The 17,069-nt window shown below is 46.8% G+C and overlaps 1 protein-coding gene across 1 annotated transcript in view; it reads left to right on the forward strand.

Annotated features, from left to right (window-relative positions):
* Positions 1-17,069, forward strand: part of LOC143933904 (excitatory amino acid transporter 2-like) — a 409,110-nt gene that overhangs the window by 328,239 nt on the left and 63,802 nt on the right. The window contains exon 7 of the mRNA XM_077457022.1: positions 3,650-3,883. Within this exon, the coding sequence (XP_077313148.1) occupies positions 3,650-3,883 (234 nt within the window). The remainder of the gene's footprint in view (positions 1-3,649; positions 3,884-17,069) is intronic.

Below are 17,069 nucleotides of genomic sequence, written 5' to 3' on the forward strand. Positions count from 1 at the left end.
CAATATTAAAGACGGCCCTGGGTTCAGGATAGCGTAAACATCGAGCACTGGATTCAGGAGAGCATAATACATACAACGCTGGGTTCAGGAGAGCGTAATACACAGAGCGTGGGTTCAGGAGAGCGTAATACACAGAGCACTGGTTTTAGGAGAGAGTAATACACTGGTTGCTGGGTTCAGGAGAGTATAATACACAGATTGCTTGGTTCAGGATAGCATAATACACAGAACGTTGGGTTCAGGAAAGCGTAATATACAGCACATGGGTTCAGGAGAGCATAATACACAGAGCAATGGGTTCAAGTGAGTGTAATACACAGAGAGTTAGGTTCAGGAGAGCATAATACACAGTGCACTTGGTTCAGGACAGTGTAATACACAGAGCGTTGGCGTTCAGAAGAGTGAAATACACAGATCGCTGGGTTCAGAACATAATACACAGAGCCCTGGGTTCAGGCGAGCATAATGCACAGAGCACTGGGTTCAGGAGAGAGTAATGCACAGAGCGCTGGGTTCATGACAGCATAATACACAGGTCGCTGGGTTCAGGAGAGCGTAATGCACATGTGGCATTGGTGAGGCTTCATTGATGAGCACTGGTGACGTTGCACTGATGGGCAGTGGTGAGGCTGCACTGATGTTTGATAGCTGTTCAGTCCTGTCCACCCCCGACATCACTGCTGAGGTTTCACAGCTGGTCTTTCTCCCTGGAAGCAGTTACATTCCCTGACAGTTTCACACACAATGAACGGCTCTTGCAAAGCCGCACAATCTGCTGAATGTGAAACTGTTTCACAGGTAGTGCGGTCTACACACTCCTTGAATGCAGCCTTTCACAACAGCCCAGCGGGCAGCCGATGGGGGGGAATACTATGATAGTAGTAGGGTGCCAGCAGGGAGGGGGTAAGATGACAGCCAACAGCACAGCTGCCTCTCCTCTGGGTATTTCCCTACCCCCAGTGGCAAAGATGGAGATCTGGGGAGACAGACAGCTTTTGGCTGCACTAACAGGCACCAGTGATTTGAGTGTGCCCAGGCACAGCCGGCACACCTCGTACACACACCTATAAAGAGCATGTTGTGAAAGATCTGCATAGAACTGAAATTTGGAGTATGGGGTGGGATGTTGTTCAGTATTCCTTGAGCATACGTTACTCTTTCATGTGAATAAAAAAGTTTAAAACATCTCCAGGCACTTGGTCAGGTAGATGGAAAGTTCTGGGTATACAGTGTATTATATTGATAATTAATTCAGAGGTATTCAGATCAGGTAGGCAGCACTGATTGGCATTTGGCAGCACTGATGGGCACTGATAGGTGGTACTGATTGGCAGCACTGATGGGCACTGATTGGTGGCAATGATGGTAAGGTAGCAAGCATATCAGTAGCAAATCTTTGTAGATCTGATTGCTGGACTGTTTTGGCTATACCTCTAATTTTTACACTATTGCACCTAGCTCTGGCTTCAAGATCTGCTAACTTTACTTTTATTCAAATGTGCCCATCTCCATGCATGTCATGGTTATCCACCAGATCATTAATGGTGGAGGCAAATTAACCCATTTTTTTCAATGAGGTTAATTTTACAGCCTACAGCTTGTATTGTGCTGACTTTTTACATATCAGCATTCAATGTGCCCCCGAGAGATATTAACATGTTTTTCAATGTGGTGACAAGCATATTCTGGTTCAATGTGGGAAATGAGTCGATAGATTTTGGTAGCTCCCTGGTATCATCAAAAGAGTCACAATTATAGTTCACCTCATAATGCTGATTAGCCTGCCCATCCGTCTTAAATCTTGCTTTCGCTGGGTTGTCAGACAGTAAAGTGGAAAGTGCAGGAGACATAGCAATCTGTGTGGTACTACCACACACAGATCTGCTTGTCTGCATAGTCTTCAAACTGGGAACATGTAAATGGCAGACATTACATTAACTTATTTTATCCCGTGCAAGCAGATAACAGGATCAAGATAGGCCTTTTAGTTTTTAAGGATTCCAGGGGTGGCCCATCCATTAAGGGCGCAGGGCTGTTTTTTGTAAGCACCGATTAGAGCCAGAGGCGCTAATAAGCTTCAATATAGGGTGGGCTCAGGTCACAAAGATTTTGCTCCAATCCCACCCAGGTTTGTTACAACAGCAAATTGATTTGCTGTTATAACACCGATCCTCCTTCCAGACAATCAGGAAGTCGGTTTTGGTATTGGTTATCCCTGGCTGAAAGGACAGGTGATCCTTTTGGATGTCTAGGAGGAGGAGAGGAGGCGCTGGAAGCCAGCATGGAGGAAAGGACAAGGAGCCACAGAGCCGTTGCACCATGCTGTCTGCTGCCTGCCGCCTGATGGGGGCAAGTGCCGGACCAACCGGCAAACAGCGGGGGGGCTGCCGCTCAGGAGGTTTGGTGACGCTTGGGGTGGGTGGTTGTTTTCCCCCACCACCCCAAATAAAACACCAGCTGCCACTGCAGGCTTCTATATTGGCTGCTCTTATAGAGGGTCTTTGAGCAGGTAGCAGTAAAGCAAAAAAACAATTTTCCCTCTTTCATTAAATTTCCCTACTTGTTACTTTTGCCATTTTGGCTGTGGATAGCACTATTTGTAGACTAATCATTTAATATGAATGCATTTTTTCATTACACTTTTTTTACAGAAATATTTTATGCTGCTTCTGTTAGTGAAGACTAAAGCCGTGTACACACGGGCGGACTGTCTGTCCAACTTAGTCCACTGAAACACATTTCAGCGGACAGTCCGCTCGTGTGTGGGCTTCAGCTGACTTTTTCAGCGGACAGTCTGGCGGACTAAGTCTTTCGGAATTTCCGTAATATTGTCCGTCCAACTTTGGTTTCAGCGGACAGTCCGCTCGTGAGTAGGCAAGTTGGGCGGACTAAGTATGGCGCATGCTCAGAAAGGATTTACACAGCGAAAGGTTGCATTGCTGTGTATTGGACGTCCTATTTCTAGTCCCGTCGTACGTGCTGTACACGTCATCGCGCAAGCTTTCAACGGACTGTCTGTTCATCGTGTGTGGTCAAGTCCGTTCATTCAAAAGTAGGACAGACTGTCTGTCGGATTGTCTGATGGACTTAGTTGGCCAGACAGTCCGCCCGTGTGTACGCGGCTTTACAAGTATAGGGTAATATTTCCAATTAACATCATCAAACAGAATCACAGACCATGAAGGAGGTATTGTTAATCCAATAACGTCAATGCTTTCTGAGTCACAAACTCAACACCTATATGCATTTATTTCTGTGGCTGCATATGCTGGTTCTGGGTCACCTTCAGAGCTGGAAGTCAAAGTTTGTATATTGAGAACCCCATGTATAAGGGTTCTGAAGGTGACCAAGAAGATAAAGAAGATAAAGAATGTCTTTGTGTGTATAAAATGATTGGTTCCTGCAGATTTACATTAAATTGCCATCATCTTACTATTTGAAATTTAACATTTGCATGATAATAAAACTCCCTAAACTTATTGATGGGGCACTATGAATGTTATTGAAGCACTTCATACTACAGCTTCTTCTGTCTGTGGCTATTTGTGTTCCACTTTGTGCATTTTTCTTCTACAGTAGGAAAGCAGGCTTTAGAAATATGCTCAGTATTCCTTTTTTATTGCTTACTAATAATGTCTCTTCTGTTTAGGTACTCACCTCTTGGGATTGCCTCTCTTATCTGTGGGAAAATTGCAGGCATAAAAGATCTAGAGACTGTTGCCCGGCAGCTGGGCATGTACATGGTTACGGTGATTGTTGGCTTAGTGATCCATGGAGTTATTATCCTGCCACTTATATTTTTCTCCATCACCAGGAAAAACCCCTTTAATTTCTATGCTGGAATATTCCAGGCATGGATCACTGCTCTTGGGACAGCTTCCAGGTATTATCAGATAATCGATTAGAGATAATAGTTTGAAAAACAGAGGCACAAATAAATATTTTCTAAATGCCAGTACTCACATTTCATTTCTAAGCAATGGTTCAAATATTTACAGAGCAATGACAAATGTGATAGCCCTAAATCATGTCTGGAGTACAGAATCTCTGTTGGTGTGTTATATAAACTCATGATTAATATGTGCAATCATTTTATTTTTTGTTTACAAATGATTTTTATTTTGTAGCAAAGAAAAAGACATACAATAATATACGAAACATACCTATGCACATAATATCTGATACCATCTCATATTCAAGCCGATGGGGGCCACATAACAAGTGGCAGATGGTTACATACAGCATTAATAAGGTTATCCATGTCCTGTGGCTGTCATATCAGGTATCTGAAACTAGCATATAGGCGTAAGAGAAAATTGAGGAGGTATACCAAATACAAAATCATTAGGAAGGGGAAGGGGGAGGGGAACACTGGCACTCCAGCTGTAAGGTAAATTGTGTATGTATACCAAAACAAACCTGAACCCTAAAAACCATATGATGACCAGGAGGCCTACTTCCTTTCAAATAACGGCATAGTGTCCATCAACGTGTGGTGGATATGTTCCATAAGACTAATTGCTTCTATGCATCTTAAAACTTGGTCCCAGGGGACTGCTGGCGAGTGCCAGTGTAGCGCTATTGATCAGTGTACTGCACTGAATAGCATGTGGGCGAGTTTCTGAACTGGGGGGTAGCCTCTGGGAGTTCTGTGAAAAAGAGGCATATCTGATAAGTCAGGGTATGGTGAATCCCAGTGATTTGAGCAACCTTGGTAGCTATCTTCTGCCATAGGGGGTGCAGAACTCTACAGCTCCAAAATATGTGACGTGTGCCTCGATTGGGGCTACCTCTAAAGCCATTCCCTGTGACCAAGGGGCAAAATCTATTTAAATTTGAAGGTGTATAGTACCATCTGGTGTGGAGTTTTACCACGGTCTCCTTTACTGCCATTGATTTCGTACATTTGTGCATATTTGACACCATACTGTATCTAACTAATCCTCAGGGGCCATCTCTAAACCCGTTTCAGCTTCCCAATTGAGCATTGCTAGGGATTTTTTTTTTTGTTCATTTAGATATTGATGCATAGTTGAGATTATCTCTGGAGGAGAACCTACACATGTTTAAAAGTATTGGTGGTATTTTTTGCCTCCCTGTGGAGTGGAATCGAAGTGTCTAATCTGTTAATATTTATAGAACTCTGTTCTAGGTAGGGCATGTTTTTCTTGCAGAAAGGTGAAAGAGCTAAAAGGGGGTTCTTGGGTCAGGGCATCTAGAGTGGTTAAGCCACTCTGTGTCCAGTGGGAGAAATCTTGGATAGAGTGGAATGCAGAAGGGAATCTAGGGTCACCTAGAAATGAGGCTAAGCGAGGACTGTGGGGTTCCAGTGAGTACGATGATTTATATAGAGACCACAACTGTAACGATTGGCCCACTACTCCATTCAATTGTGTCAGATCTTTGGGCCTAATTTGGTCTAACCAAAGGAGACCTGGGAGGTAATGCATGTCCACCGAGGCCCGGTCAAATTGGAGCCATGCCACGCCCCCAGGATTGCACCAATCTGGCGGAAGCATAGTAAAGTCATAAATGTGTTAGTCCGAGTCCACCCAGGGTCGTTGGTCGGTAAAGTAGTCTTTTATTCAAATGGGGCTTCTGGGCCTGCCAGATAAAAGCATTCACCTCCTTTTGAATTAGTTCTATGATCTGACAGGAAACATATGTAGGCAAGGCTATAAAGTAAAATAGCAGCTTTGAGTGTATAGACATCTTGATGACCTGTATCCTACCAAAAGATTAGATGTGGTAGGCAGGCCACAGGTGTAATAATTGCTGGATGTGAGAAAATACCTGGGGGTAATTAGCAAAGCAAAATTTATAGAGGGAAGTGGCCACTTTTACTCCCAGGTAAGGTAATGCTTCCCCACATAAAGCAAAGCCAAACGTGGACTGGATAACCAAAAGCATGTTTTGTGGGATATTGATCGGAGTGCAGCACATTTCAACATATTAACCCCTAGACCCGACAAGTTGTGGAAGGTACTTAAACTGGGGATCAAGTTTGGCAAAGAAACCACAGGATCTGATAAAAATAAGAGGACATTGTCCTCATGCATACTTAATTTGAATTCCTGATCTCCTTTCCTTGGGATTCAGGCAAATTGAGCATGCCAGAGGTTCAATCGCAGAGGCAAATAGCAAAGGGAATAGGGGACATCCCTACCTTGTCCCACGGCCCAGTGTGAAATACTCAGAGGTACATCCTGTGAATTTAATGTGAGTATGTGGGTGATGGTATAGAGCCCTGACTCCGGGCAAAAATGCCCCCTGAAACCCAAATTTGGTAAGGATAGATTCTAAGTAGGGCCATGTCACACTATCAAATGCCTCATGTATGTCAAGGCTTAGCAAAATAACTTTTTGGGAGAACATGTCAATGTCTTGTATTATATTAGTGGCCAAATGGATATTATCTGTGATTTGTCTAGTGGGGATAAAACCTGTTTGGCCTGAGGAGATCAGCTTGGGAATAGTAACAGAGAGTCTATCTGCTAGGAGGCGACCAAAACCTTTTAGGTCGTTGTTTATGACTGAAATAGGGTAGTAATTTTGGGGAAGGGTGTGATCTGGGGAGGTGTAACCGGGACTAATTGATTAGAATTTTTTTTGTAGTAGGTGGAAGAAAACCCGTCTGGACCTGGGGCTTTTGAGGTTTTCAGGGATGCAATTATTAGACATGTGCACACTGAAATATTTTGTTTCAGAATTTTGTTTTCTTCCGAAAAATACATTTATTTAGTTACTCCTGAAATTCATTTTTATTTATTTTGTTTTTCGTAAAAAAAATGCATTCGTCCGAAAATCCAATTTAATTAAAGTCAAATCTTTCATTGAAGGCTTATGGTGTCTGTCGAATGTTCAAAGAAGATTCGACAGAGTAGCTAAACTGTATGACTCCGTATAGTTTAGCCGCTCCGTCGAATCTTCTTAGAACTTTCGACAGACACCATAAGCCAAAGATCCAACGTTTGTGTGTTTTTCACTGCTTTGTCAAATCTTTGTCGTTCATGTTGAATGTATATAGTTCAAACAGAAAATAGACTGGTGATAGTGATCACTGATCAGACAGGTAACAAGATAGGGTATATAGAATCTATATAGAATCTCAATCTATAATATAGAATTTATAATACTCAATCCCCCCCCCCCCCCCACAACACGGGTAGCCTTTGAGGCTATCACAACACTAGCAACACTAGTATCACTATCAAGTTCACAACACTAACACAATAGCAGCAGATTATTATGAAAAAGTTAAGTTGAACTGTAGCTTTCTTCACTATTTCTCTGCTGCTGTGCTTGTGCTTAATTGCTAAATAATTCAGGTTCTCTGACAAACGGACCAGCTAAGATTGACTGTCTTCTGAAATGATTCAGTGTGTGTGTCTCTCTCTGCTAGCAATCGTAAGGCCGCTGTCACGTACCTGATGGTCGAGCCTGAAGTGCAGGGAGCGGCCCCTCGTATCCCCTGGCTATTGAACCCCTGAAGGTGGAGACAGGTGTTCAACAGTCCAGAGGGCACAAGTGCCTGGTAGACGGTATTAGTCCGGGAGGTCAGCTGGGCACAGATAACAGGCTGGTATAGCGGATGGTGCTTGACTGTCGCTGGCAGGCACAAGTGCGGGAACTGGCTGGAGAGCAGATGTTCCGTAATGCAGGAACTCAGGTAGGTAGCAGGAACAGCGGAATCAGATACAGGCCGGGTCAGCAGGAGACGATCAGCAAGGTACAAAGGGATGAGGCAGAAGATGTGGTCAAACAGGCAGAGGTCGTAGGCAGGCAGCAATCGATCAGAGTCAAGGAACAAGCCGGATGTCAGGAATCAGATAACAGGTTCGGATACAAACAGCACGGATCACGGACACGCTGTAGACTGGACAGCACAGATGGAAGGGAGCCAATGACTAAAGAAGGCTTCAGGGCGCCAAGCGAACGTACGACGGGTCAGCGCGCCCTCGCACGTAGACGTGCACCCGTTCGTGACCTACGTGTGCGCGTGTGCGCGTTCGTGTCGACGCAAGTGCGTTCGTTAGCTTTGACGCGCGTTGACGGGAAACGACGGACTCTCCACGACAGGTTCCGACGGGTAAGGTTTCTATGTCTAGTCGAGACGTTAGGGCGATCGTGACATTGCCCCCCCCAAGGGGCAGCCCCCGGATGCCCAACCGAGCCCACTTGTTCGGGTGAGAATTCTTGAAGGCGCGGATAAGTCTCTTGGCATGAATATTAGCCTCTGGCTCCCAGGAATTCTCCTCGGGTCCGTAGCCCTTCCATTTAACTAAGAATTGGACCTGGTTTCCTCTTTTCCTACAGTCCATGATGGCCTCAACTTCGAACTCGATCTCTCCATCGACCAACACCGGTTCCGGAGGGCAGGAAGTCCTGTCAGAGAAAGGATCCTCAACTGCAGGCTTGAGGAGCGAAACGTGGAACACCGGGTGAATTCGGAAAGACTCAGGGAGTTCCAACTCAAATGCCACGTCATTTAGCTTCCTTTTGATCGGGAAGGGACCCAGGAATTTTGGACCCAATTTCTTGGAGGGACAGGATAACTTGAGATTTAAAGTGGACAGCCAGACCCTATCCCCGGTCTTGAGATCCAGCTCCCCTCTTCTTCTTCTGTCGAAGACTTTCTTATTATGTTCCTGCGACTTAGTCAAGGTTTCCTGTAAAAGTTTATTATTCTCTTCAAAGAAAGCAAGTCTCTTCTGAAGGGCTGGTACCGGACATTCAGGAAGATCGCCAGACAAGAACAACGGATGGTACCCGAAATTTGCATAAAAAGGGGACTGTTTGGTGGCTGAATGGACTGAATTATTGTAGGCGAACTCGGCCATAGGTAGCAGGGAGACCCAATCGTCTTGTGAGAAGGACGAGAAGCAACGCAGGTACTGCTCTAAGGTCTGATTCGTCCTCTCGGTCTGACCGTTGGTCTGCGGATGGTAGGCTGAGGACATGCAGAGGTCGATCTTCAGAGTTGCACAGAGTGCCTTCCAAAATCTAGATGTGAACTGCACCCCCCTGTCAGACGTGATATTGGCGGGGATGCCGTGAAGTCTTATAACTTCCTTTATGAAGACGTTAGCTGTCTCCGCGGCAGAGGGAGTGCCCTTCATGGGTAAGAAATGAGCCATCTTCGTGAACCTGTCGACTACGACGAAGATCGCTGTATGGTTCTCCGAAGGGGGGAGTTCGACGATAAAATCCATGGAGATCATTCTCCATGGTCTATCAGGGACAGGTAGAGGTCTTAGTAAGCCCCAGGCTCTGGACTTGTCGCCCTTACTCCGAATGCAGGTCGTGCAGGCCTGTACGTAACTCTTGCAGTCGCTCTTCATCTGCGGCCACCAGAAGTTACGCCTGAGTAATTCTAATGTTTTGAACGTTCCAAAGTGGCCAGCCATGGGATGGTCATGACAGGAAGCCAGAACCAAGGTCCGAACTGTCTGGGGGACGAAGATCCTGTTCCCATGCCACATAAGATCATCGCTGGAGGACAGCGGGATACCGGGTGGAGGTAAGGCGCCTCTGGAAGCCTGTTTAACTTGAGAGACCACATCTCCTTGGAGTAAGAGGAAGTTTCCAGCAGAAAGGATGGTGTCACTGAGAGGTGGATCTTCCGGCTGGCTAAACATACGGGATAAAGCATCTGGCTTCGTGTTCTTGGATCCGGGGCGGAAGGTTATGTGGAATACGAACCGTGAGAAAAAGAGTGCCCACCTGGCTTGACGAGGCTTCAACCTTTTAGCTGTCTTCAGATATTCGAGGTTTTTGTGATCTGTATAAATCAGGATTGGGTGGATAGCCCCTTCTAACAGATAGCGCCACTCCTCCAGTGCCGACTTAATTGCCAGTAGCTCACGGTCGCCCACGTCGTAGTTTCTCTCGGCTTCGGATAGTTTGCGGGAGAAGAACGCAACTGGGTGGAGTACGGACTTAGGTCCCTGCCTCTGGGACAGCACAGCTCCGACTGCCACCTCCGAAGCGTCAACCTCAAGGGTGTATGGCAGGGTAGGATCAGGATGTTTCAGAATCGAAGCTGAAACGAATAGCTTTTTCAGGGCTTCGAAGGCCTCTTGTGCCTCAGGTGTCCAGCGGAACTTGGTGCCCAGCTTAGTTAGCCCGGTAATGGGGGCGATGATGGAGGAGAATCCCTTTATGAATTTGCGATAGAAATTCGCGAAGCCCACAAACCGCTGAACTCCTTTTCTATCGGATGGGGCAGGCCAGTCCTGGATTGCAGTTATCTTCTGGGGATCCATCTCGACCCCTCGAATCGAGATAATCAGACCAAGGAACTGGATACTCTCCTTCTCGAAAACGCATTTTTCAGGCTTGGCATACAGGCCGTGAGAGCGGAGGCGAGTCAGGACCTTCTTGACATGTTCTCTGTGGGTGACTAAAGTGGAGGAAAAGATTAGTATATCATCCAAATAAATGATAACAAACAAATCTAAATAGTCTCTGAAGATGTCGTTCACAAAATGCTGGAACGTAGCCGGGGCGTTACATAACCCGAAAGGCATCACTAAATATTCATAGTGTCCGAAGCGGGTACGAAAAGCTGTTTTCCACTCATCGCCTTTTCTGATACGGACGAGGTTGTAAGCCCCCCGAAGATCCAGCTTTGTAAATAGTTTAGCGGAACCCAGTCTCTGGAAAAGTTCAGGTACTAATGGCAGAGGGTAGCGATTTTTAACTGTGATTTTATTTAGTGCCCGATAGTCCACACACGGACGTAAGGATTGGTCCTTCTTCTCTACGAAGAAGATCCCAGCGCCAGCTGGGGAGGTGGAAGGTCGGATGAACCCTTTTCTAAGATTATCGTCCAGGTAGGTCTTTAGAGTACTCAATTCGGATTCGGACAGTGGGAAGATCCTTCCGAACGGAATTTCTGCCCCCGGGAGCAGTTCAATAGGGCAATCATAAGGCCTATGAGGAGGGAGAGTCTCTGCGCCCTTTTTGCTGAAAACATCGAGAAACGCATGGTATTGCTCAGGTACAGCTTGTCGGGTTTCTTCATCCGCATCCAGACAGAGAAGGACTGATGAGTCCCCATTGGGAGTCGGACAACAATGCTGGTGGCAGTAGTCAGAGGGGAACTTGATTACTCCGGTGGCCCAGTTGATGTGTGGATTGTGTGCCCTCAGCCAAGGCATGCCTAGGATGATGGGGAACAGGGGAGACTGGATGACATCCAGGCAAAGGAGTTCTTGGTGAGACCCGGCGATGATGGCGGGTAGAGGACTGGTCTCCTGAATTACTGGTCCTGATTCCAAGGTAGACCCATCAGCCAGGTATACCGAGAGCCCCTTCTCTCGTGGTCTAAGAGGGATCCTGTTCATTCGGGCGAAAGACGAATCAATAAAGCCACTGCATGCCCCGGAATCAATTACCGCGTGGGTTGAGATAGTCCTTCCTGGGAGCTGCAAGAGAACAGGAACAGCTAGATGGGAGATGTTATCTGGCAACATAGGAGACGAGACAGGTGGAACACGGAGGCACTTACGCATCTTCGCCGGGCAGGAACGAACAAAGTGCCCTGGTTCCCCGCAGTATAGGCATAGGTTATTGACCCGACGACGCTGGCGTTCTTCCGGGGTCAGGGACGGGCGTAGTAGCCCCAGCTGCATAGGCTCCGGAGCGTCCGATGTGGATGCAACTGGAACAGGCGGAGGTGGGTGACTAGGCACCCGTGGTAACATCCAAACCGGACGGGGAGTCGTGGTGGATCGTTCTTGGCGGCGCTCCCTCAAACGCCTGTCAATCTGGATAGCAATGTCAATCAGGGCCTCCAGGGTCTCAGGAACACCCACTCGTGCCAGCTCGTCTTTCAGGGCCTCGGAAAGCCCCATGCGGAACTGGTACCGCAGGGCCGCATTGTTCCAGTCCGTGTCTGCACTCCAACGTCGGAATTCAGAGACGTAGTCTTCTACGGGTCTGCGTCCTTGTTGTAGGGCATGTAGGGCTGCTTCGGCAGTGGCGGCTAGCTGGGGATCCTCATAAAGCCTGGACATTGCCCGGAAGAAAGTGTCCATGGAGTCTAGGGACGGATCCTTCTGTTCCAACAGTCGGTGTGCCCAGGCCTGGGGTTCATTGCTTAACAGGGAGATGACGAACCCCACCTTCGTTGCCTCAAGGGAGAAAGTTCTAGGCTGTAGGGCGAAGTAGAGTTCACAGGAGTTGCGGAATGCCCTGAACTTGCTCCGGTCCCCTGTGAACCGTTCCGGGGTTGGGACCCTGGGTTCCGGTGGCAGCATCACGACTGACGGCGGGGCATGGGCCCCAGGAGCCGCTGGTGCAGAGGCGGATAGCGCCTGGATTTGTTCCTCCAGTCTGCCGTAGCCCTCTTGTAGGTTTTTAACTGCCTGTGTAAGGCCGGCCAGATGGTGGCAGAGTTCGTCCATGGGGGAGGCTCCCTGCGTAGGCTCGGACATGGCTGTCCAGTACTGTCACGTACCTGATGGTCGAGCCTGAAGTGCAGGGAGCGGCCCCTCGTATCCCCTGGCTATTGAACCCCTGAAGGTGGAGACAGGTATTCAACAGTCCAGAGGGCACAAGTGCCTGGTAGACGGTATTAGTCCGGGAGGTCAGCTGGGCACAGATAACAGGCTGGTATAGCGGATGGTGCTTGACTGTCGCTGGCAGGCACAAGTGCGGGAACTGGCTGGAGAGCAGATGTTCCGTAATGCAGGAACTCAGGTAGGTAGCAGGAACAGCGGAATCAGATACAGGCCGGGTCAGCAGGAGACGATCAGCAAGGTACAAAGGGATGAGGCAGAAGACGTGGTCAAACAGGCAGAGGTCGTAGGCAGGCAGCAATCGATCAGAGTCAAGGAACAAGCCGGATGTCAGGAATCAGATAACAGGTTCGGATACAAACAGCACGGATCACGGACACGCTGTAGACTGGACAGCACAGATGGAAGGGAGCCAATGACTAAAGAAGGCTTCAGGGCGCCAAGCGAACGTACGACGGGTCAGCGCGCCCTCGCACGTAGACGTGCACCCGTTCGTGACCTACGTGTGCGCGTGTGCGCGTTCGTGTCGACGCGAGTGCGTTCGTTAGCTTTGACGCGCGTTGACGGGAAACGATGGACTCTCCACGACAGGTTCCGACGGGTAAGGTTTCTATGTCTAGTCGAGACGTTAGGGCGATCGTGACAGCCGCGTACACACGCGGGGACTGTTCGCTCAACTTTGTCCGTCAAACAGTTTCAGCGGACAGTCCGCTCAAAATTAGCATGGACGGACTTGCCCACACACGACGAACGAACAGTCCGCTGAAACCGTGCGCGATGACGTGAACGGCACGTACGACGGGACTGGAAAACAACGTCCTATACACTGCAATGCAACCTTCGGCGTGTAAATTCTTTCTGAGCATGCGCGAGACTTAGTTTGACGAACAAGCCTACACACGGGCGGACTGTCCGCTCAAACCAAGTTTCAGCGGACAGTTTTTCGGAATTTCCGAAAAACTTTTTGCAATAGACTGTCCGCTGAAACTGTCCGCTGAAAGCCCACACACGAGCGGACTGTCCGCCGAAACACTGTTCAGCGGACAAAGTTGAGCGAACAGTCCCCGCGTGTGTACGCGGCCTAAGTGAAAGTAAGTTGGCTGTACATGTGTACTTAGTTCTAGCTATTTTACTGCTCCTCCTCTTTTGTTACAATCAGCCAATAGCATTCATCATCATCATTGTTTTTATTTTACTTCCCCCACCCAATTCCAGCAGCGATCTTTTCTCTCTATGTCGAATCTTTTCTCTCTATGTAAAATATTTGTGGACTAATAGAGTTAAGGTTAGGCACATTCGACCACAGGTTCGATAGACACAGATTGCTATTGTCAGCATCATGTGGAATCTCCTATCTCTATCGAACTGTTGTCACAACGAAAAACAATAAAGCATTTGTTTATGTTGGATCTTTCGTTTTTCGTATTCTACACTTTCGTTATCGTTTGTTAAAACGATAATGAAAATACCTGAAATTCGGACGAAAATGCATTCGGACGAAAACAAATGCACATGTCTACCAATTATAGGTCTCTGCAGGGGGCGTTTATGGTTTTAATTTGCTCCTCAGACAGGGATGGGAGAGACATATTCTCCAGCCAGGATTTGGATGCAGGCCAGGCAGGAAACAGGGGGCCGCTAATAGGTCTTGTTAAAAATTGGAGAAGATTTTGAGTACCTCCAAGGGGTGGGTGACAGTATTACACCTGTTATTCCTAAGTTTATTAGAGTGTGGAGGTTGGATGGTGAAATTCAGTTTTCTGGCGAACATTGCTGAAGCCGAGTTACTGTGAAATAAAAACCTGGCTTTTGACCATCTCACGTCCTTTTCTGTTTGCTCAGAGAGGATCGTGTTTAATTAGATTCTCTTATTATTAATCTGTCTGAGAGTGTCAGAGGAACGGGATTGGTTGTGTATATGGTACAATTTAGTCAACTCTTGGGAGAGTTTAGTGATATCTGTTAGTTTGTGTTTTTTCTTTGCTGTGGCTAGTTCAGATGTCCCTGAATTACCGCCTTGTGGGCAGCCCACAAAATAGTGAGGAGCGTATGATGCATGTTGTCGATGCAAAGTATTCATCTAAGCGGTCTGAGACTTTAGTAACCAATTCTGGATCTGAGAGAAAGGAGTCATTAAGGCGCCAAGTGGTGTTTGTTGGTGAAATGCCTATATGTGAAATAGCTAGCTGAGTTTGAGTTGGCTAACAGGGCAGGAGTACTGTAAATATAGTCTAGCCTAAAGAAACTGTCATTGGTGTGTGAGTAGAAGGTATAGTCCCAAGTGCCCACATTGTGAGCCCTGAATTATCAGAAACCTACTTGTGGGGTCCTTGTACATATGCTGCACATCCAGTAAAACTGAATTTTTTATAAATATAACCACCCCTCTAAACCTAGAGTCATATGTAGTAAAAAAAATGTTGCTTATAAAGGAGGTCAAAGTAGCTAGGGTGGTTGGATTCTGAGAAGTGGGTCTTCTGAAGTAGAAATATGTCTTCTCCCAGGTGTAATAGGATCTAAAGGCTTTCCTTCGTTTCTGTGGAAAATTAAAGCCTATGACATTATACAAAATTATTTTAATACCTATTAGTATATCTTAAAGGGAGGTTAATTTGAGTAGATGTCTGGGATAGAGAGGTGGTCATCAGCTGGTTAACCACCAATGGGAGCTGGAAACATAAAGATACATACACTATAAGGAATACTGTAAGCACTATATCACATATTTTCTGATGAAGTGCCTTCAAAATGCTATATCATTCTGTGCCAGAAACAAAGAAAGGAAAAATGAAAGGCATAAAAAAAAAAAAAAAAAAAAAAACAACATGAGTTCTAGTGTTGAGAGAGCTGGAGGGGGGGGTAAGAAAAAGAAAAACATTTCTTCCCCACCGGCTAACATAAAAAAACACTTGGAGAACTTGGATCGGAGGCCCAGATGTCCACTCTCTGGAGGGCTTTCTGTGATCAACAAGCCGGGCCTGTGTGAATTTAGAGCAGGGGTCAATCAGGCAGGCGCAACAAGACCTAGTAGCCGTCCTGCGACACATGTTATAGCAACAAAAAAGGGAATATGAAAGTATCATTAGTATATTATAGTTACTATAACCAATAATCTTATCCATATGATGAATCAGCTAGTAAGCTGAAGGGGTGTGTCGGTGCATCAATTCATGAAGCTCTTGACGTTGTCGTCTACGATCCCATTTGGGAGAGGGGGTGGCCAAGATCTGTGTTGGACGTGGAGTAGAAGGTTGCCTGGGTAGGTGTTCAGGGACTAGGAATCCCAACTTGATCAACAACTCTTTGTCTTCTGGTAGCATGGTGACCGTATAGGTGGTGCCCTTGGGAGGGACCTGCAATTTAAAGGGGAAGCCCCATCTATAGCGAATCCTAGCCAACTGAAGTGCAGTGGTGACTTTTTTGAGTTTCCTGCATTTCTCCAGTGTAGCAGGAAAAATATCCAGATAGATCTGGAGCTTGGTCCCCGTCCTCTTTGATGAGGCAAAGCACAATGTCCCTCTGTGGTTTATCATCTGGTGATTTGTGGCGCAGAGCCCCATGGATCCTCTCACAGGAAAAAGAGGTATCTGGGGTATCAGGCAACAAGGATTGGAACAGTCTCTTAATTGCTGGGAGTAAATCTGTGATATGTTCTGGGACCCCCTAATCTTAAGGTTGTTATCCCTGTTCCTGTTGTCTAAATCTTCAAGGTTAGTTTACAGTGGGGGAACTGTCTCTGCAAGGGATTCATGGTCTCTACAGAGATCAGAATAGGCCAGATGGAGTTTGTCGTGCTTTGTCTCTAACATGTCTGTTTCCCCCTAGTGCTCCCAGTTCCTGGGTCAAAGTATTAGTAGAGTTGTGGAGCTCAACTTGAAATTTGTCAGCTTGGTTTCGTACATGTCTCACAGACTGGCATCCAGCTTGGCCTTTGTGAGATGTACTGGGTACTCACAGTTTCCTGAAGAGTGAGCTGGGCTGTGGGCTGCCACCTGAGTGCGTGGTTGCTGTGCGCCATTTTCCAACATCCTATTCAGCTCCAAGACCTGGAGGAGATAGTTGATCAGGGAATTCTGAGCTGGCTTGCCGCGGCGTGACTTGTGTGTCGACATGCACCAATATGTCCCCCATGTAGGCAACTTTGAAAAAAATATGGTGCAAAATGGCCCCAGGGGAGTGTTATAAGTCTCTGCAGCCTGCGGAGCTCACACTACAGGTAGCCTTCGCTCATCGCGCTGCTCATGCACCCCCGTGCACATCATGTTAAATGCAAAAAAAAGCATGTTGACTGTGTGCAGGCAGTTCCACTTTCTCCTGTTTTATTAATACAATTTTGATTTTTTTTCTACATACTTACCTGTAAAATCCATTTATTGGAGTAAATTATGGGACACAGCGCAGGTTATAATCATAACTATGTGGGCTATGCACCACCTATTGGTGAATGGACACTGGCAGATCAGTCAAACAGGAAGTCCTCACCTATATAACCCCAACTATACAGGAAGCACCTCAGTTTTGTAGCAAGCAATGAATTACCAGAAA

Source organism: Lithobates pipiens, unplaced genomic scaffold, assembly GCF_037356315.1.
Source record: "Lithobates pipiens isolate NorthernLeopardFrog02 unplaced genomic scaffold, aLitPip1_a1.2 Scaffold_27, whole genome shotgun sequence".
Classification (NCBI taxonomy): domain Eukaryota; kingdom Metazoa; phylum Chordata; class Amphibia; order Anura; family Ranidae; genus Lithobates; species Lithobates pipiens.